The 21,480-nt window shown below is 47.6% G+C and overlaps 1 protein-coding gene across 7 annotated transcripts; it reads left to right on the top strand.

The window, feature by feature from the left end:
• Window positions 1–567: 567 nt before the first annotated feature.
• Window positions 568–12,294, top strand: RIT1 (Ras like without CAAX 1). Of its 7 annotated transcripts, none has more exons than XM_008264332.4 (6): window positions 568–694; window positions 1,110–1,258; window positions 1,758–1,814; window positions 7,260–7,333; window positions 7,558–7,749; window positions 9,780–12,294. In XM_008264332.4, the coding sequence occupies exons 2-6, from the start codon at window positions 1,153–1,155 to the stop codon at window positions 10,008–10,010; spliced, it is 660 nt and encodes a 219-aa protein (XP_008262554.1). In that variant the 5' UTR covers window positions 568–694; window positions 1,110–1,152; the 3' UTR covers window positions 10,011–12,294. The 7 variants fall into 7 exon arrangements, with proteins under 7 accessions (XP_008262554.1, XP_051714535.1, XP_069933688.1 ...); XM_051858575.2 differs by having other exon boundaries at window positions 631–694; window positions 1,110–1,214; XM_070077587.1 differs by having other exon boundaries at window positions 692–862.
• The last annotated feature ends 9,186 nt before the right edge of the window (window positions 12,295–21,480 follow it).

Below are 21,480 nucleotides of genomic sequence, written 5' to 3' on the forward strand. Positions count from 1 at the left end.
CCGGCGCCGCGGCTCACTAGGCTAATCCTCCGCCTTGTGGCGCCGGCACACTGGGTTCTAGTCCCGGTCGGGGCGCTGGATTCTGTCCCGGTTGCCCCTCTTCCAGGCCAGCTCTCTGCTGTGGCCTGGGAGTGCAGTGGAGGATGGCCCAAGTGCTTGGGCCCTGCACCCCATGGGAGACCAGGAGAAGCACCTGGCTCCTGCCTTCGGATTAGCGCAGCGCGCCGGCCGCAGCAGCCATTGGAGGGTGAACCAACAGCAAAGGAAACCCTTTCTGTCTCTCTCACTGTCCACTCTGCCTGTCCAAAAAAAAAAAAAAAATACATGCTTAAACTTGGTCTCGGGAGCACAAGTCCTTGTAGCAGCCCCTCTGGGAAAGGGCTTTTCCTGCTTAGGATCTCAGGGTCAGCGGACGGGCCTTCCCCTTTCCCTCCGTTAGCCTTGCATTGGGCCAAACATGAGTTGTTCACTAGCAGCCAACAGCCCAGTACGTGCGCGCTGGCCTGGGCGATGGGACGTGACAGGGCAGCCCACTGAACCAGGTCACGGACCAGGAAGACAGATGGCCCGTCCCGGCGGGGGCGGGGCCTGCGTGCGTCGCCGGCGCCCCGCCCCTCCCGTCAGACACTGCGCCATTATACCCGGCTGTGGGAGGGGACAGTGCCGGTGCCCCGGCGCGAGGGAAGAGGGCGAGGTGGGTTCCCCGGTTCGGCGGGCGGGCGGGAGTCTTGCCGGCGCCAGGCGGGGCTTCGAGGGGTGCGGAGGCGCAGCGGGGGGCGGGAGGTGCCTCCGGGAGGGGTGGAGCCTCGGGACTGCTGACGGGAGCGGATGCCGTGCCCTCAAACCTCAACCCTTCTCCCGGGTGTGTTGCTGCCCCATTCGGAAAAGAGACTCCAAATTTCTGTTGGTTTTTATCGAAAACGTAGTAAGTGGAAACCCGCCATGGTGTCACAGGACCGCACAGTCTAGAGTGAGCGAGCGAGGCAGTGGGATTTCTTAGTGCCGCCAGAAAGGGTTCCGAGTGCACGGGTGGGACAGGCTGTGTGGTGAGGGACGGTGCTGGCTCCGGGTCTGCAACCTGGACCGGATATTTTTTACTCTCTTCCTAGGTGGCTTTTCTTTGGGACAGCCCAGGACTCCCCCAAGAGAACAATGGACTCTGGATCTCGCCCAGCTGTTGGCTGCTGCAGCAATCCTACAGGACTTTCACGCGAGTACAAATTAGTGATGCTTGGCGCGGGTGGCGTGGGGAAAAGTGGTAAGGGCACATTTTCCTTTTTTTTTTTTTTTTTTAAGATTTTATTTATTTATTTCAAAGTCAGAGTTAGAGAAGGAGAGGCAGAGAGAGAAAGTGAGAGGTCTTCCGTCCGCCGGTTCACTCCCCAATTGGCTGCAACGCTGGAGCTGTGCCGATCCAAAGCCAGGAGCTGCAAGCTTCTTCCGGGTCTCCCATGCACGTGCAGGGGCCCAAGGATTTGGGGGCGTCTTCCACTGCTTTCACAGGCCACAGCAGAGAGCTGGATCGGATGTGGAGCAGCTGGGACTTAAACGGGTGCCCATATGGGATGCTGGCACTGCAGGCAGCGGCTTTACCCGTTGCGCTTCAGCGCTGGCCCCACATTTTCAGTTTGACAAGATGTAAGAAAGAATTGACCTCTGCCAAACCTAATGGGCTCCTGGCTGTTGTGCAGTTGATATTTGGAATTTTCATCTATGGATCACCTTCATGAGGTTAACTTTGATTTCTTGTTTTGAAGCCATGACTATGCAGTTTATCAGCCACCGATTTCCAGAAGACCATGACCCCACCATCGGTAAGCCCACTGTACTTTGGGTTTCCCTGTAAAAGTATTTTGAGGGATGTCGGTTTTAAAAAGATTTTTTTTTGTTGTTTTTTTGTTTGTTCTCAATATTTTTTATAGTTTATGAGGTTTTTTTTTTTTTTTTTTTTTTTTTTTCAAACTAAAGCTTTTCTTAAAAAAGATCTATTTGAGAGGCAGAGACAGAGAGAGAGAGGACTTCCATCGAATGGATCACTCCCCAGATGGCTGCAAGAGCCGGAGCTGGGTCGATCTGAAGCCAGTAGCCTGGAGCTTCCTCCAGGTCTCCCACATGGATGCAGGAGCCCAAGGACTTGGGCCATCTTCTTCTGCTTTCCCAGGCCATAGCAGAGGGCTAGAGCAGAAGTGGAGCAGCCAGGATTTGAGCTGGTGCCCATATAGGATGCCAGCACTGCAGGCAGCAGCTTTACACACTGTGCCACAGCACCAGCCCTAAAAAATGATTTCTAACTATATTTTGAGCCATTTTTGGTGTCATATTTGTTTAGAGACAAGCGTGGCATAGCAGTATGTAATTAGCTGAATGTGTCTGCTTTTATACTTTTCTCTGTGTACATAAGCTGTCCTTAGTTTCTATCTTATTAAATATTTGTGGGCCAACTTTCTTTGTCTTCTTAATGGTTGGTATATTATCAGATTAAAGGAAGAGCTTAACGGCCACTTAAGGGAGCCTTTTCTTGCTGTCAGTTCTCTAAGGGTCTCACTGGAGACTGACTCTAACTATGAGTCAGCTGCTTGCTGGTTTGAACTTCCACAGAAGGAAGCAGAAAAACAAGTAGAGCCAGCCTACTGAACTCTCACAACCCAGACATGCTGGAAGCCCTCATTTTACTTCCTTATGTCTCAAGTTCACTGTGCAGTCATGTCTTCTCATGTCTTTTGTTTCATTTTATGTTTTATAAAGATTTACTTATTTGAAAGGCAGAGTTACAGAGACACACATACACAAAAAGAGATCTTCCATCAACTGGTTGACTCCCCAAATGGCTGCAGAGGGACTGGGTCAGGCTGAAGCTGGGAGCCAGGAACCCCATCCAGATTTCCCACATGGTGACAGGGGCCCAAATATCTGGGCCAACTTCTACATTCATGGGTGCATTGGCAGGGAGCTGTATTAGAAACAGAGCAGCTGGGACTCAGACCAGCACTGTGTTACGGAATGCAAGCACTGGCATTGTGCACAGCAGTTTAACTCACTGGGCCACAGTGCAACCCCTCCCATGTCCCTTTTTTTTTTTTTTTTTTTTTTTTAGATTTTATTTATTTATTTTTTATTTTTTTGACAGGCAGAGTGGACAGTGAGAGAGAGAGAGAAAGGTCTTCCTTTTGCCGTTGGTTCACCCTCTAACGGCCGGCGCGCTGCAGCCGGCGCACCGCTCTGATCCGATGCCAGGAGCCAGGAGCCAGGAGCCAGGTGCTTTTTCCTGGTCTCCCATGGGGTGCAGGGCCCAAGCACCTGGGCCATCCTCCACTGCACTCCCTGGCCACAGCAGAGGGCTGGCCTGGAAGAGGGGCAACAGGGACAGAATCCGGCGCCCCGACCGGGACTAGAACCCGGTGTGCCGGCACCGCTAGGCGGAGGATTAGCCTAGTGAGCTGCGGCGCCGGCCGATTTTATTTATTTCTTTATTTGAGAGGTAGGGTTAGAGAGAGGGAGAGACAGAGACAGGTCTTCCATCCACTGGTTTACTTTCCAAATGGCCACAATGGCTGGAGCTGGGCCAATCCAGGAGCCAGGAGGTTCTTCCACCTGGGTAGAGGGGCCCAAACACTTAGGCCACCTTCCACTGCTCTTCCCATGCCATAAGCAGAGAGCTGGATCAGAAGAGGAGCCAGGACACAAACCGGTGTCCATATGGGATACTGCTGCTGCAGGCAGAGGCTTAGCCTACTATACCACAGCGCCAGCCCCCACATGTCTTTTATAGACCTTAACTCTGTTGTTGGCTAATAGAATAAAAACTCATTTTGTTTGTTTTGCCTTTTAATTTTTTTTAATTGCTATTCTCTACAAAAATACATTACTGCCATTCCTAAACCATAAAAAAAGCCAATTTGATGCTAAGGAATTGTATCCTAGTGTAAAAGGAAAATGAGAATGGAGCTGGGCATAAAAAGTCTGCCATGCTCTTGTTCATTTTCTCTTGTGACACTCTGTCCTGATCCTGAGTTGTCAGGAGGAAGTTCTATGGGATCAGATCTCTGTGTCCCACAGTGCCAGTGAGCGTTTTGTGATAGCCCATCTTTGGACTTGGGCATTTTACATTGTAGATGTTCCCATGGGTTGGGCAAAATAGAAACAGTTCTTGCTTTGTATACTATCTATCAAATTTGTCCAGAGATTCAAGCCATGGTGGGAATTATAAGAATAAATTCAGTTTATGGGTTAGGATAATGTACTTGAGAACTCCAGAAACATCTTTTCCCTTCTTTAGAGTAAAAGACACACTTGTACCCTTTAAGAAATAATTTTTAAAAATCAGGCCCTAGAAATACAATGGTAAGCAAGGTACATTTTGAACTGTGGCTATTTAAAAAAAAAAAAAAACAAAACTTTAACATTGTAACCAATACAAATATAAATATGAAAGTGTATGTATGTGATATATATCTGTGTATATATATCATACATAAGACAAAGATATATGTAATTAAAATATCAGGAAGGGGGCCGGCGCCGCGGCTCACTAGGCTAATCCTCCGCCTAGCGGCGCCGGCACACCGGGTTCTAGTCCCGGTTGGGGCGCTGGATTCTGTCCCAGTTGCCCCTCTTCCAGTCCAGCTCTCTGCTGTGGCCAGGGAGTGCAGTGGAGGATGGCCCAGGTGCTTGGGCCCTGCACCCCATGGGAGACCAGGAAAAGCACCTGGCTCCTGGCTCCTGCCATTGGATCAGTGCGGTGCGCCGGCCGCAATTGGAGGGTGAACCATCGGCAAAGGAAGACCTTTCTCTCTGTCTCTCTCTCTCACTGTCCACTCTGCCTGTCAAAAAAAAAAAAAAAAAAAAAAAAAAATCAGGAAGGGGTCTGTGTTGTGGCACAGCAGGTTAAGCTGCAGCTTGTGATGCCAGTATCCCATACTGGAATCCTGGTTTGAGTCCTGCTTCTCTGCCCCTGATCCAGCTTCTAACATGCCTAAGAAAGCAGTGGGAGATGGCCCTGACACCCATGTGGGAAACCTAGGTGGAATTCCTGGCTTTGGCCTGGCCTAGACCTGGCTTTGGGACCATTTAGGAAGTGAACCAGTTGATGAGAGTTGTGTGTGTATATGTGTGTGTGTGTGTTTCTGTCACTTTGCCTTTCAAATAAATAAATCTTTTAAAAATATTGGGAAACTAGCTTTATACATGTGTTTCACTCTAGTATTTACTGTTGTTAACTTTGGCTTGTTTATTTTAATGTTGTTTCCAATATGTTAAATTGATTTCAGAACTCACTAATCTTAGTGGAGCATAGACTGTAGTTTGAGAGACATTGATTTGGTGGACTCTTCATTGTTTTTTTCTTTTAAAGATTTATTTTATTTATTTGAAAGGCAAAGTGGCTGAGAGGGAGAGACAGAGAAAGAGATCTTCCGTATATTGGTTCACTCCCCAAATGGCCAAAGAGTCCCACATGGATGGCAGGTGCCCAAACACTTGGGCCATCTTCTGCTTTCCCGGGTGCATTAGCAGGGAACTGGAAAGGAAGTGGAGCAGCTGAATTTCCAACTGGCACCCATATGGGATGCCGCTGTTGTAGGTGGCAGCTTAACCCACTACACCACAGCAACAGCCCGATATGTAGGCTTTTGAATCAGACAGCACTGGATTTTAGTGCTGACTGTATCACTAATTAGCTTTGTAATTTGGGAAAGATATTTGATATTTTAGCAGGAATGGGTAGCATCCAGCTCACAGGCTGTGTAAGGCCCACAAAATTGTTTGGTCTGGCGCTGCCAAGGCAACCACAGGTGAAACTTCAAATTCAACAAATCTACAGCAGGCTAATTTTTTACAAAAAGATGTATTTATTTGAAAGAGTTACACAGAGGCAGATAGAGAGAGGTCTTCCATTTGCTGGTTTGCTTCCCAAATGGCCGCAGTGGCCAGAGCTCGCTGAGCCAAAGCCTGGAGCCAGGAGCTTCTTCTGGGTCTCCCACGAGAGTGCAGGGGCCTAAGGACTTGGATCATCTTCCACTAATTTCCCAGGCCATAGCAGAGAGCTGGATCGGAAGTGGAGCAGCCAGGACTGGAACCAGGACTGCAGGTGACGGCTTCATCTGTGTCACCATAGCCCCAGCCCCAGGCTAATTTTTTTAAGTTGTTAATTTTGTATGGCTTGCAAATGATGTTACAAACATCCAAATGACCCTTGGCAGGAAAAGTTTTCCACCCCTGTTTTAGAGCTAATTTTCTTTATGAAAGAAAGATAATAATTCTTCGCTTCATTGGATTTTTGTGCCTATTGAATGAGTTAATGTATATAAATTGGCTAGTATAATGCATGGCATGTTATAATTTTAATAAATGGTAATGTTACTTTTTTGGCCCAATATTTTTTTTAAAAAACCATTGTCTCAGAATCCTCTTTTAGAGTTGTAAGCGAAGCCTGATTAATTTAATCTGTGAATAAGATGCACCACCCATCTACATGAACCAAAAAAACCCTTAGGAATGGGCATTGTGGTTTAGCCACCTGGCATCCTATATCAGAGCACTGGAGTCCCAGCTGTTCCGCTTCCAATTTAGCTCCCTGCTAAAGCACCTGGGAAGATAGCAGATGTGGGCCCAAGTACTTGGGCCCCTGCCACCCATATGGGAGACCAGGATGGAATTCCAGGCTCCTGGCTTCAGCCTGGTCCATCCCAGTCATTGTGGCTGCTTGAGTAGTGAACCAGTGGATGGAAGATGGCCATCCCTCTCTCTCAGTAACTGTCTTTCAAATAAAATGTTAAAAATAAATATCCTAATTGAAGACATGGCTTACATATCTCAATTGGTAAAGCATGCCCTCTGGGGAAATTTGGGCACTTAAGAGGATTTGAATGGAGTCTACTCTGTAAGATGAGTTTTAAAATAGAGTATTTCTGGAGCTGGTACTGTGGCGCAGCAAGTTGAACAGCAGCCTGCAGCACTGGCATCCCATCTGAGTGCTGGTTTGAGTCCCACTTTCAGTCCAGCACCCTGCTAATGTTTATGGCAGAACAGCAGGATATGGCCCAAGTCCCTGTGCCCCTGCACCCATGTGGGAGAGCTGGAAAAAGCTCCTGGCTTTGTCCTGGCCTGGCCCCAGCTGTTGCGCCCATTTGGGGAGTGAACCAGTGGATGGAAAATCTATTTCTCCTCCTCTCTCTGTAACTCAAATAAATGAATAAATCTTTAAAAAATATATTTCTTTCTGTATTTATGGGTCTATACTACACCTTTCTTCCCTCTTGTAGAAGATGCTTATAAAATCCGGATCCGCATTGATGATGAGCCTGCCAATCTGGACATTTTGGATACTGCTGGACAGGTATTAAATCCTAGACTGCTATAAATAAAGACTTTTTTCACTCTAGTGAAGGGGAGGGGAAGGCTTACGCAGAAAAGATCACTAGTTTATCTCTTAATTTTTCATGCACTCTGACTCAGGACAGCAGGTAATCAACATCTCTCTTCTTTAACTTGAAATAAATGGCTGATGTGTGTGTAGTTTTGTGTTGTATTGATCAGTCATTGTCCCTCATTTCCCTCCAGGCAGAGTTTACAGCCATGCGGGATCAGTACATGAGAGCAGGAGAAGGGTTTATCATCTGCTATTCTATCACGGATCGTCGAAGCTTCCATGAAGTTCGGGAGTTTAAGCAGCTTATTTATAGAGTTCGACGTACTGATGATACACCTGTGGTTCTTGTGGGAAACAAATCTGATCTAAAACAACTAAGACAGGTGAGGATGGAGGTGAAAATACTGTGTATTATCTTAAAGAATTAATCACTTTTCTTTCTTGGTTTACAGATTCCTTTGCCTTAAAATAAAAAATCATTTCTCAGCCTTTTGGCTTGCTGTGTGATATCTAGTTTATCAATTTATGTCTCACCCTGAAGACAATGTATTACATGGAATTTTGGGAATAGATGAAATAGAAGCTTGCTGTATCCATTCCATGCATATACGTGGTATTGCAGTGCCTCCAAGAATGATGCACCCCCCCAAAAAAAATTTTTTTAAATACAATAGAGGCCAGCGTCGTGGCTCAATAGGCTAATCCTCCGCCTTGCGGCGCTGGCACACCGGGTTCTAGTCCCGGTCAGGGCACTGGATTCTGTCCTGGTTGCCCCTCTTCCAGGCCAGCTCTCTGCTATGGCCCGGGAGTGCAGTGGAGGATGGCCCAGGTGCTTGGGCCCTGCACCCCATGAAAAAAAACAATAGAAACCCAAAATTAGCTTTTCCCTAACCTTGACAGTTTACCCCATATCTACTAATGTACTATTATTTTGGATAAAATATGGATTTTAGGAATTAATGTACAGGGCAGAATCCATAGTATTGTAATTAGATGAGAACTAGAATACCTATTAAGTGTGGGAACATGGATTGTTTATTTTCTGAAACCTCAGACATAATCTCTTGTAGCATTAGGTCAGACTTGAAAGTATGCTTATTCATGGTAAGGATTATGAGCTGAGGTGGGGAGAATGAAATTGTAGAATCTTAGAGTAGGTGATACCTGTCAGGTTAGCAGTGATGTCTAAAATGTGGCTGTTTTGTGTAGATGTGAGGATGTGATAAAATGGATACATGACAGCCAGTAGAAGCTATTAATGGTACATGTCTTGTGGAGACAGTATGTCTTTATTGAATTCTTAATAATTCTCAGTACCTATGGGAAAATTTCCTAAGGGCTTCATTTATTTTTTGAAGATTGATTTATTTACTTGAAAGGCAGTTACAGAGAGGCAGAGGCAGACAGAGAAGTCCTCCGTCCGCTGGTTCACTCCCCAAACAGCTGCTACAGCCAGGAGCCAGGAGTCCTCCTCTGGGACTCCTACATGGATGCAGGGGCCCAAGCACCCACCACCCATCCCCCACCACTTTCCTAGGCTATACCAGAGAGCTGGATCAAAAGAGGAGCAGCCAGGACTCAAACCAGCGCCCATATGAGATGCTGGCACTGCAGCCGGTGGCCCCACCCACTATACCACAAGCCCGGCCCCTCTTAGGGATTTAGATATAAAATGTTCATTGCCGGGGCTGGTGCTGTGGTGCAGCAGGTTGAGGCCCTGGCCTGAAGCGCCAGCATCCCATATGGGCGCCGGTTCTAGTCCCAGCTGCTCCTCTTCTGATCCAGCTCTCTGCTATGGCCTGGGAGGGCAATAGAGGATGGCCCGGGTGCTTGGGCCCCTGCACCCAGGTGGGAGACCCAGAAGTTCCTGGCTTTGGATCGGTGCAGCTCTGGCTGTTGCAGCCGTCTGGGGAGTGAACTAGCGGATGGAAGACTTCTCTCTCTCTGTCTCTTATCTCTCTCTCTGACTCTTTCAAATCAAATAAATCTTAAAAGAAAAAAAAAAATGTTTATTGCCAGACTACTTATGGTAGCAGAAGGTAAGAAACACTCTATCCAAAAGTAGAGAAAGTATGGAACATAATATTGGTGTGGGGTTCTTGGTAGTTTTCAGGATTAATTTAAGTATATATATCTCTGTTCCTCATGTTTGTCTTTCTTAAAAGGAAGGATATAAAGGAAATTAAGATTGCATATTTGATACCTGTTCCAAAAATGTCTCTCAAAAATAGATTATAAGTAGAATCATATAATTTGAAGATAGAACAAACATAGAAATCCTGTGGTTCAGCCTCTCAAAATTACAGGTTACTGCCTGTACTTGAACACCTCCATAGTTGTAGCCCATTCACTTTTGGGAGTGATGTTTTCCACTGTTGCCACTGCAAATTTTCTCATGTTTGTATTTCCAAAGGTCACCAAGGAAGAAGGATTATCTCTGGCTCGGGAATTCAGCTGTCCTTTTTTTGAAACATCTGCTGCGTATCGCTACTACATCGATGATGTTTTCCATGCTCTGGTGCGGGAGATCCGTCGGAAAGAAAAGGAGGCAGTGTTGGCCATGGAGAAAAAATCTAAACCCAAAAACAGCGTGTGGAAGAGGCTGAAGTCGCCATTCCGGAAGAAGAAAGACTCAGTAACTTGAAGGAAAGAAGGGAAGCGTTCTCTGCGAACTGCAGTGCTTAATGGAAGCGGTCCAGTAACCTGCAGTAGTGAGCGTGGCACTTGCTCTTTCTCCTGTCATGACAGTTATTTTAAAAGTAACCGATGAGGGGAACATGCCTGCTAGGAGTTTGCAATGATGTGGTATTTCAAGTACTATCTCTTAGTTAATTCTGATTTATTAATCCAGGGGAGCACTGTCTGCTTTTCAATTGTCACATTAGAATTTGATCTACCAATGTTTTGGGTTCTGTTGCTGATATTAATTAATTAATGTAAAATTGTCTATACCCAGAAGACTATATGTACTATATTTGTTCATCTACGTTCACAAGAGGAATTTTCTGCCATGCAGTCCACGTTATCCTTCAACTTAGGTTTCCTGGGACGATCCCAGAGAAGGGGCTCAGGCTCCTCTTCAAATAGTGCTTCCTGGAGATAGAACAGAAGTCGTGTAAGGAATTCAGTGCTGAGAGCGGTCAGCAGACAGCCGTGGCGCTGACTGCTCTTGCCGGGTACGGAATGATGAGATGTGGGGAAACAGGGCATGCTTTGTGGGGACACGGTTAGCAAGAGGTAGGAGCAGATTCCTGGTTCTGAGTCGGACTTTGCTGAGAGCCGCGTGTTTGACCCCAAGGCACTGAGATGGTAAGAACAGATGGAAGCTATGAACTGTAATGACGCTTTCTCCGGGAGGTTACTGTGCTTCGCCTTTCTTTACCTGCAAAGGTAAACACTGTAGGAGCCATGGCTGTATAACTGAACAACTCGTGCAGGCTTTTTCTTCCCCACGGACGGCACACAGCGACTCGTTTCCATTCACTGCTTCCTCGTGCTTCCCCTTCCTGGCCCCTTCCCTGTGCTCTGGAGCAGGGCCAGGCCAGCAGGATCTTTCAGAGCTTCCTCGGACTGACTGCATTCCTCAGGGAAGCGCCCTCAGGAGTTGCAGTAAGATTGTGTGTGCCCCGTGACGCCACGGTCACTGCGCCTCACGCGTCAGTGTCGAAGCTTTAAGGTTCACGTGTGTTGGGCTTCTCACCTGAAGATGTCTTTGGAAGGACCTCGTGAAGTTTATTTACCTCAGGGGTTTTTGAGCCTTGCCGAAGTTTAGCCTAAGGAACGCCACTGTGCGCCCTGTGTGTGGCTGAGAAAGTGTGGTTCTAGGAAGATGCAGCTTTAAGTACTGGCAGCGAGTTCTCTGTGAGGAGCAGGATTTTGGTATCTGAACTTGTTAGGTATGGAGAGAATTGCAAAAGTGCTAAGAGAAAACATCACCTATTGCATATTAACGTCACTGAAGCAGTGTTTGTGTTTACTTTAAACTCTGAAAAGATGACCTTGTGGATCACCTTTCACAAGAGCCCAGCCCGGCAACTGTTTTTCAGGTCCTGCTTCTCTTGTGATGGTATACGTTCTAGATTCAAAAGCAAAAAAGTAATGTTTTTAACTCTGAGCAGTGGTCCCTTTCGAAACTCCTGGCAACATCTTCGCTACCAAATAAATTGTGTTTTATGGTACTCAGAGTACATCCAAAGAGGAAGGAGCCAGAATCAAGTCTTTGCAGGTCAGAAGTCTCACAGGAATCCTCGCACTGTGGGGAAGCCTGAAAGTAGAGGAGAAACGCAGTGCAGTTCTGTCTCGCATGTTGATCTGGTGTCACGCCTGTTAAGTGAATGCCTTCACTTCTCACTCCTGCTGACCTACGGGATTGTTATTAGCATCGAGCAAGGAATTGACTGCTGCATAATTATTCAAGATAGTCAAGCCAACACAGAACATGCCCAGAGAGAAGGAACTGTAAGACAGAAGGGAATGTGCATTGCATCTAAGCAGAGTAACAAATCAGTGTGTGTGAGACCATCACTGTCATGTATTTGATCCTTGGATTAAATAGTCTGTTGATTAGTATTGAGAATTTCATTCATGGTGCTAGATAGTTTAAATCATAGCTCTATTCTTAGCAGTTCTAACTAATCAGCTTTATCCAATTTGAGGGCATTAAATTAATTACTGCCTGAACTTTGAAGAGAGAAAAATTTCAGGGACAAGTTGAAAGGCAGTGGAACTGTTCATGTCCATACCAGATCAGTTAATGACAAGATTCAGAAGCTAGGATCTAGAGTTAGCTGTAGAGAACTCAAAGAGACGTGATGCATTAGCTAGAATCTAGTTCTGTGGTGTGTGGGGAGGAAAGGAGAAAAGTTTTTCACTTAATGCACTTGTATATGAATTCAGTTTGTATGACACAATACAGAACCTTTAAACAACTTGTCGGGGTTTTCCTTTGTTTACCTGTTAGTGGATAATGTTTGGGATCATTGCAAAGCAGTCATTTTAAGAAAAAATGATATTTTATATTCTGGGAAATATTGATTAAAAAAAAATGAGTGCCAGCCATGTACAGATCGCTGTGTCAAGTGCCAGGGAGTGTGCCCTGGATGCTCCTTCATTCGGAGCTGAGGAAACGAAAAACATGGAAAGGGATAGCGCGCTCACCACTTGATCGAGGGTTAATTTAAGCTTCAACTGTGTATGCTAAATCAGAATGTGATAAGTTTTCTTGTGAAAAATGCTTTTGCTTTTTTTTATTTGAAAGGCAGAGTGACAGGGAGAGAGGGAGAAAGAAACCTTCCATCTACTGATTCACTCCCCAAATGGCCACAACAGCTGGGCCTGGGCCAAGCCAAACCGGGGTCTCCCATGTAGGTGGGCAGGGCCCCAAGTGCATGAGCCATCCTCTGCTGCTTTCCCAGGCACAGCAGCAGGGAGCTGGATCAGAAGTGGAGCAGCTGGGACTCAAACCAGTGCTCTGATAGGGCAGTGGCTTAACCTCCTGTGCCATAACACCAGCTTGGAAAATCCTTGCTTTTAACTCCACACTATAAATAGGCACTAGTGTTGGGAGAGAGGACGTGGTGTAGATACGAGAGGAATGTATTTGTGTGACCTCATTAGTGAGCTGGTTTTGAGTGTGTCAGTAGCCACTGCTGGTGTCCTCTATAGAAATTGGTGCTGAAGGGATGGCATTCTGTTATCTAATGTCACCGCTATGAGGGTAGGCAGTGGGACTGCTGGCAAAGTACTTCTAATTAGACTTTTACTGTGCACTAAGCAACTTTTCTAAGAGCTGTGGGATGTTCAGAGGGATACAAAATGCTATCTCTTGTTCTGGAGCTTAGTTAAAATTTGCTTGGATGTAACCAACTAGAGAGGGCCAGTGTTGTGGCGTGGTTGGTAAAGCTGCTGCCTGCAATGCTGGCATCCCATAGGGGCAGCAGTCCCAGCTGCTCTATTTCCAATCCAGTTCCCTACTAATGGCCTGGGAAAGCAACAGAGAATGTGCCCAAGTGCTTGGGCCCCTGCACCCTGTGGGAGACCCAGAAGTTCCAGGCTTCAGACCAGCCTCGCTCTGGCAGTTGCAGCCATTTGGGGAGTAAACCAGTGGATGGAAGATCTCTCTCTAATTTTGCCTTTCAAATAAATAATCTTGGGGGAAAAAAAAAAAGAGGAAACAAGGTTGAACCCAAGCTCTCTACTGCAGGAGACAGGACCACAGCACCTGTGAAGTCACTTAGAGCTGGTGCTTTAGCAGTAGAGATACAGCCCCAGTGTCCCCCAACACACACCAGAGTGGGGTTGGGTGGGGCTCCCAGGGCCTGATGTGAAAGCTATCTGTTGCCTCCAACACTGCCACTCCGGCGCTTGTCACAGAGTAAGGGACCCCACTATATACCAAGCATCCTGGAGTCCCTAGCCTCCCTTCCCTCTTCCCTAGGGTCAACACCCCCCAGGAGGAGGGCAGCCTAGGCCCCCGGAACATTGCTCTGCTGGCTGGTGTTATCAGAAAATTGTCCCAAGATGACGGGGTACTCAAAATTGGTGAGGGTATTGCTTAAAATGGCAAAGGCGTCCACCAGATCACTGCAAATGATTTGCCTGTGGGGCGTTCTGTGGATGAGGTTCTGCGGTTGGCCCAGGCCTTCCAGGACACAGATGAGCACGATAAAGTCTCCCACTGGCTGAACACTGGGCAGTGACACCATCAAACCAAACATGGCTGAATGTTCGCAAACAGCTAGGCTGGCAGGTGGCTATGGATCTTGTGCTCTTAGACTGTACCTGTTCCCCTACCTGGGTGCCCTGTGCTGTCCCAGAATCCTGGGTGGGGGTGGGGGTGGGGGAGGCTGGAGAGCTGGGCCAAGGCCGCCTCATGCCCAGACCTGGCGAGTAGTGATCCCCTTCCCAGAGCCCACCCAGCTGAACACAGGCCTAGAGGTGACCAGTAAAGTATTAGGGACAGAAAACAAACGAGAAGTTGATCATAGAGTAGTTCAAACTGGGAGTGGTACAGGAATTTGGAAAAGGAAGGAATGAGTACAGCTTGTGGCACGGAAGAGAAACCTGACTCCTTCAGAGCTGACGGGAGAGGAAGCAGATTGGGAGATCGACTCAAGCCCAGATGGAATTAAGACCGAGGAGGAGCGTGCAACTTCAGTTTCTCTTCACTCCTAATACGTTTTTGGCACTGCAGGTGGCAGCTTTACCCGCTAAACCACAGCGCTGGACCCGCAATAGATTTTTTTAAAAGATGTATTTATTTGAAAGGTAGAGTTACAGAGGCAGGTCTTTGATCTGTTAGTTTACTCCCCAAATGGCCACAATGGCAGGGGCTGGGGAAGGATGAAGCCAGGAGCCTGGAGCTTCTGGGTCTCCCGTGTGGGTGCAGGGGCCCAAGGGCTTGGGCCATCTTCCGCTGCTTTTCAAGGTTTATTAGCAGGGATCTGGATTGGAAGTGAAGCAGCCAGAACTTGAACTGGCACTCACATGGGATGCCAGCATCAAAGGCGGCAGCTTTACCTGCTACGCGACATCGACCCTTGTTTTTAATGTATCTTGTATAGATTTGTTTTACTTATTTGGAAGGCAGAGTGACAAAGAAGAGAGAGAAATTATCTTTGATCTGCTGTTTCACTCCCTAAATGGCTGCAACAAGTAGGATGAGCTGGGCTGAAGCCAGTATCCTGGAACTCCATCCGGTCTCCATCCGTGTGGGTGGCAGGGACCCAGGTACCTGGGCTGTCCACTGTTTCCCTAGGGAGCCGGATCAGAAGTAAACAGCTGAGACTTGAACTGGCGCTCCAGTACAGGATGCTGGTGGTGGCTTAATTGGCTGGGCCACAACACTGCCCAGCTGCCCTTAGCACTTCTCTGCAGAAAGGACTTTCTCCTTGGATCGGTTGAGTTGAATTGACTTGCTGCTTGTTTGAATCACTAGGAGCCTGCCTAGAACAAGTAAGGCCTAGAAGAACCAGGATGGATTCTAGGTTTTAGGAAAATGTGGTCAGACGGCATAAGTGAGTTAATCCATCTCTATAGAGCCTTGCAGACTCAGACCTTTATTATTATTATTATTATTATTATTATTTTTTGTCTTCTCACTGATCCACATGGTAAGAACTTGGGCACAGTCAGCTTCCTCAGGCTAAAATAAGTTACCTAATCAAAGATTGCTAATACATGGTTTCTGCCTATGTGAGATTTCTAACTGGGAAGACAAGATACTAAAGGCAACATAAAGGCCTGACGTTGTGCTGCCAGAGGTTAAGCTGCTGTTTTCAATGCCTGCATCCCATGTCATAAAGGCACTTTGAGTCCTGGCTGCTCCTCTTCCCATCCAGCTTCCTGCTAAGGTATCTGGAAGGCAGAGGAAGATGGTCCAAAATGCTTGGGCCCCTCTCACCCTTTTGGGAGACCAAGATAGAATTAGCAGCTCCTGGCTTCTGCCTGATCCAAACCTGGCTTTTGCAGTCATTTGGAGAATATACCAGTGGTTGGAAAATCTCTCTCTCTCTCTCTCTGATGCCACTGCTCCATTTCTCTGCCTTTCAAGTAAAAAATTTAAAAGTCTATAAAATTCATCATGATGATTAAAATAAGACATTGAAAGATCTAGGATTAAGTTGATAGATGGAATTAAAACCATGAAGATTTCTCAGAATTGTGGTTTGAATAAGGAGGAAAAGCGTGACTTGGAACAAGCTAAAAGTTAAGAGTTGCATACATAGGGCAACTCCAGTATGTGATCTGAGCGTGCCGAAGGCAGCCCTCCACTGTGCACATGGAATGGGCGTGAGGAAACAGGTTCGGGGCAGGCTTTGTGGCACTGCTGTTAAGATACTGACCCACGTCCCGCACCTGGGCCGGAGTCCACACTCTGCTTCAGAGCCAGCTTCCTGCTAATGCACACCCTGGGAGGCAGCAGGGGACAGCTCAGGCACTTGAATTCCTGCCACATAGACACACACATTTGGAGCTCCTGACTTCAACCTGGTCCAGCCTTGGCTGTTGCGGGCATGTTTTTTCTCTCTCTCTCTCTCTCTCCCTTTCTCTCTCTCTCTGTGTCCTTGCCTTTCAAATAAAAATGAAAATAACTTTTTAAAGTAGTGCACAAATTACAGAAACAAGGGATTTGGCTATGGAACAAAAGAAGCATCAACTCGTATCTTGTAAGGAAGGAAACCACTGACCAGGACAAAGCACTGTTAGCTCTCAGCGTCTGGGGTCTTCTGAGATGTACAATCAACTTTTAAACATGAATTGGCCTTGGCCGGCATCGCGGCTCATTAGGTTAATCCTCCGCCTTGCGGCGCCGGCACACCGGGTTCTAGTCCCGGTCGGGGCGCCGGATTCTGTCCCGGTTGCCCCTCTTCCATGCCAGCTCTCTGCTGTGGCCCAGGAGTGCAGTGGAGGATGGCCCAAGTGCTTGGGCCCTGCACCCCATGGGAGACCAGGAGAAGTACCTGGCTCCTGCCATTGGATCAGCGCGGTGCGCAGGCCGCAGCGCGCCAGCCGCGGCGGCCATTGGAGGGTGAACCAACGGCAAAAGGAAGACCTTTCTCTCTGTCTCTCTCACAGGCTCACTCTGCCTGTCAAAAAAAAAAAAAAAAAAAAAAGATAAAAAAGATAAAAAAAAAAAAAAAAAGACATGAATTGGCCTTGAGACAAAAATCCCTGAAGTTTTTGAGCTTTATCTAATAATCTATGCTAAACAAAAAAAAGGCTTGCTGTGCAGGCTGTGTGTGTACATTCCTCAGCACACGTGGTCACACCATGAACAAAAGCTGCTGGGGTGGGGACGTGTCTGGTTTCCTGTCCTTCCCAGAGCTGATCTTTGCTGGGGTTATTGCAATCTGCTCTGAGCCAGAAGGAACTCTTTACTTCCCAACCCCCTGCCCCAGGCTGTCCTGGTCTCATTGCACAGGAGTGTGTAGGTGAGGGGGCAGCTAAGAGGATGGTTTCCATGACGACGAGTCTAAATACCTGCTCCAGGACGGTGGCAGCCCACAGGAAGATCTCTGCCCTGCTGGGAAGGCACATGAACACACGTCAGCCTCGGTGGCCAGAGGGGACTCACACGGCCCCACCCAGCACACTCTGGCCACTCTTCCGTTTGTGTGCTCAGACTCCTCGGGAGAACGTGTGTCTACACACCCGCCGCCACTGCCAACGACAGTAAAACCGAAACCCAAATTCTAGATCATACTTCTTTTGAAACAGTGACTCAGAGTAAGGAGGAAGAAGGAAAAAAAAAGCCTTTTTGTGTTTGCTTGAAGGCTACTTCCCAGATGATATTTCGTTCTCTGCCAGCCTGTGTTGAGTGATCGGCATTGGAAATTCAACCCTGGATAAAAACAAGCGTGCAGGGGCGGGCATTTGGCCTAATGGTTATAAGACGCCAGCTAGGCTATCCATGTCCCACGTCTCCACATCAGAGTGGTTGGGTTGGAGCCCCAGCTCCAGCCACTGGCTCCAGCTCCCTGCTAATGCAGACCCTGGGAGGCAGCAGTGATGGCGGCTCAAGTAGTTGGGTTTCTGTCACCCACCCGGGAGACCTGGATGAAGTTCCTGGTCCCAGCCTTGTCCCCTTCCATTGCGGGCATTGTAGAGTGAACCAGTAGTAGAAGCATGCTGTCTCTCTCCCTCTCTTAGGTGGAAGCATGCTCTCTCTCCTTCCTTCTCTCTCTCCCTCTTTCTGAAAAGACAAAAAAAAAAAAAAAAAACCTGACCAAGCATGTAGTCCTCGAAGTCTCAGTTCTGTTCTGTGGGCACCTCCAATTCCACAGTGGAAAATGTCATGATGTCATGTGCAAGATTGGGATGGAATGGTAGGTTGGACAGTGAGAAGCGGTAAGGGACAAGTAGGAATGCCAAGTGCTCAGCCAACAACAATTAAACGTGAAAATGCCCGAGAATGACACGGTGTGTGGGACTGCAAACCCCCGAGCTGCCCAGCTGTCAGGGTTCTGCCCGCGCCCTCTAAGGCGTGGTTGGGGACGTTGTGATTTGCGTTAGTTCCCACCAGGCTGTTTGCATCTTACTTTGAAATCTCCAGCAGTGACGCAGAAAAATACAGGTACTAGAATCAGGCTGCCCCCAGGCTCCATGGCTTCTGAACTATGCAGACTTAAAGCCAGATAAACTTATCTGGACTTCAGTTTTCTTATCTGTTCAAGGGGGATAATGACAGATTCTGTCTGAAGAGATATCTACACTCCCATGTTTATTCCAGCATGACTTCATAATAGCCGAGATACAAAATGACCCAAGTACGTTCCAGTGGATGAAGAAATGATGATACCTAAACACAATGGAACTCCATTTAGTTATAAAAAGGATGAACTCCTAGCATCAGAAACAATATGGATGGAGCTGGACAGCATTATGTGGGGTGAAGTAAGCCAGGCTCAGACAAATACTCTATGATCTCACTTAGGTGGAATCTAAAAAAACTGTTCTCACAGAAGCACGAGACGGGGGCTGTGAGGGGCAGTGGGGAAGTGAAGATGCTAGTTAATGGTTGCAAACTTACAAATAGATAACAAGAATAAATTATCCTTTACAAGAAAAAAAGATTTGTGTATTTGAAAGGCAGAGTGACAGAGAAGGAGAGACAGAGAAAGATCTTCCATCTCCCCAGCTGGCTGCAATGGCTGGGGCTGGCCTGGGCCAGGCCCAAATAGGAACCCAGAATTCCATCTGAGTTTCCCATGCAGGTGCGGGGACCCAAGCACTTAAGCCATCTTCCGCTGCTTTCCCAGGCTGTTACCAGTGAGCTGGAAGTGCAGCAGCCGGGACCCCCAATTGGCGCTCATATAGGATGCTGGCATTGCAGGCAGTGGCTTACCCCACTGTGCCACAATGCCAGGCCCTAAAACACAGGCATTGAGGAAGCACATTGTACCCCATAATATACACAATTAATATGCTTAGATTAGGGAAAAAAAAAAAAAGATTGGGGCCAGCATTGTGGCTCCTGGTCCAGCTCCAGCTGCTGTGGTCATTTGGAGAGTGAATCAGCAGATGGAAGATCTCTCTCTTTCTATCTCTTCCTGTCACTCTGCCTTTCAAATAAATAAATTTTTTTATTAAAAGGTTAAAAATACAGTATAGATCTAACTGTTGTGAGGGTTAAATGAGCTTTATGTGTGTGTTGTGCTTAAAACCATATCCAGCAACGGGTAAGCACTCAATCTATGTTAGCTATATTTGTTACTAATTATTAAAAGTGATGGACAGGCCAGGCACTCTGGCGTCACATATGGGCACTGGTTCAAGTCCCAGCTGCTCCACTTCCGACCCAGCTCCCTGCTAATGGCCTGGGAAAGCAGTGGAAGATGGCTCAAGTGCTTGGGCCCTGTCACCCATGTGGGAGTCCCAGATGAAGCTCCTGGCTCCTGGCTTTGGCCTGGCCCAGCCCTGGCTGTGTGAATCAGCAGATAGAAGACCTCTCTCTGTTTCTGTCTGCCTTACAAATAAAGAAAGAAAAAGAAGAGACTGGGCTGGGCTGCAGCACTCATGGTGAGTTACCAGCTCCCCACATGAGCGCCAGAGCGGTTAATGAGTTCCCAGGCGTTCAGCCCCAACTTTCTGATAACACGTCCAGTCCTTGGCCTGCTGACCCCTAAGACCTCCTCTGAGAGTTTGTTCCTGAAGGCTGTGTGGACTTTGGAACATCTCTGAGAAGTCGTCAGCCTAGAATGTACAGCAGTAGGCATTGGGGTGGATGCGCACCAGTTTCTCTCTTCTAAAAGTTACTCTGATCAAGATATTTTCCCCACATTGTGAAAAATTATGCCTATGTCTACACATAGGCTGTTGTTGAAATATTTGGAAGAAGGCCCCAAGCTCTGGACTGTTTGCCTTTTCAGACCCCAAGGGATGAGGGATGAATGAGATCTGGGAGTTTGGGCGGGGGGGGGGGGGGCTTCATAAGTGGGCCGCTCTGAGACAGAGTTTGTTTTAAGGAGGTTACACTGGAAAGAGAGAGCGGGATCTTCCCTCTGGTGGTTCACTTCACAAATGCTCTCAACAGCTGTGGCTGGACCAGGGCAAAGCTGGAAACCCAGAACTCAACCCAAGGACTTGATTGTTCAGAAATGACCATGTGACAGGGCTGGTGTTAAACCTCTGGTCGTAGTGCCGGCATCCCATCCTGGAGCACAGCCCAAGGCCTGGCTGCTCTGCTTCCCACCCAGCTCCCTGCTAATGCGCCTGGGAAAGCAGCAGCAGACGGCCCAAGTGCCTGATGGTCTCTGCCACCTAAAGCGGAGACCCAGGTGGAGTTCCAGGCGCCTGGCCTCAGCCTGGTCCAGCCCTGGCTGTTGTGGCCATTTGGGGTGTGAACCAACAGATGGAAGATCTCTCTCTCTCTCTCTCTCTCTCTCTGCCTTTTAAATAAATAAATGAACAAGAAATAAATAAGGAAGGAAGGAAGGAAGGAAAGAAAAGAAAAGAAAGGCCCATGTGACACAGTTAAACCTGTTAGGCTACAGAAGAGAATTGCTAGAGGCTTCTGGAACTTATTCTGGGACTATGGCTACTTTATCTTTCTGGAGGAGGTTCTAAATCAGTCTTCTCTTTCTCCCTGGAAGTAAGTGAGGAAGCAGAAAGTCCTGGGAGTGTGTTCATTAGATTAAAAAGAAAGAAAAAGAGCAACTGCAGTGTTCTGTGCCTCCACGTGGGGCTCTGCGGTGTTGCACTGAGCCGTGTCCCTTCCCTTCAGGCCGCTCCCCAGCTTGTTAGCGATCAGACATTTATTAGTGCGAGTATTGGAGGAACGCTCATCCTCTGCTACACTCCACAAGAACAGTACTCTCACCAATGCATTGGAGCCCCGGCGCCAGGGGGGTGTATGGTAGACACTCAATAAACACCAGTTGACTAACAAGTGGATGAATGAAAGGCCAGAATTGGCCGGTCTCAACTTTACTTTCTGGAACAGATATTTCCCATTAGATGCAGAGACTAATTCTCAGCACCAACACCTGTCTTCTCTCCCTCTGCTGGTTTTGGTCTCAGACATCACATTTCAAGAGGAAAACAGAGGGCCGGCACCACGGCTCACTAGGCTAATCAGTCCCGGTTGGGCCACCGGATTCTGTCCCTGTTGCTCC

Source organism: Oryctolagus cuniculus, chromosome 7 (genome assembly GCF_964237555.1).
Source record: "Oryctolagus cuniculus chromosome 7, mOryCun1.1, whole genome shotgun sequence".
Classification (NCBI taxonomy): domain Eukaryota; kingdom Metazoa; phylum Chordata; class Mammalia; order Lagomorpha; family Leporidae; genus Oryctolagus; species Oryctolagus cuniculus.

Coding starts and splice junctions, on each gene's coding strand:
- RIT1 (XM_070077588.1), top strand. CDS start 829: ATGCCGTGCCCTCAAACCTCAACCCTTCTCCCGGGTGTGTTGCTGCCC. Junction 926..1,109: donor TGGTTTTTATCGAAAACGTA/GTAAGTGGAAAC, acceptor CTCTCTTCCTAG/GTGGCTTTTCTTTGGGACAG. Junction 7,750..9,779: donor ATCTAAAACAACTAAGACAG/GTGAGGATGGAG, acceptor GTATTTCCAAAG/GTCACCAAGGAAGAAGGATT.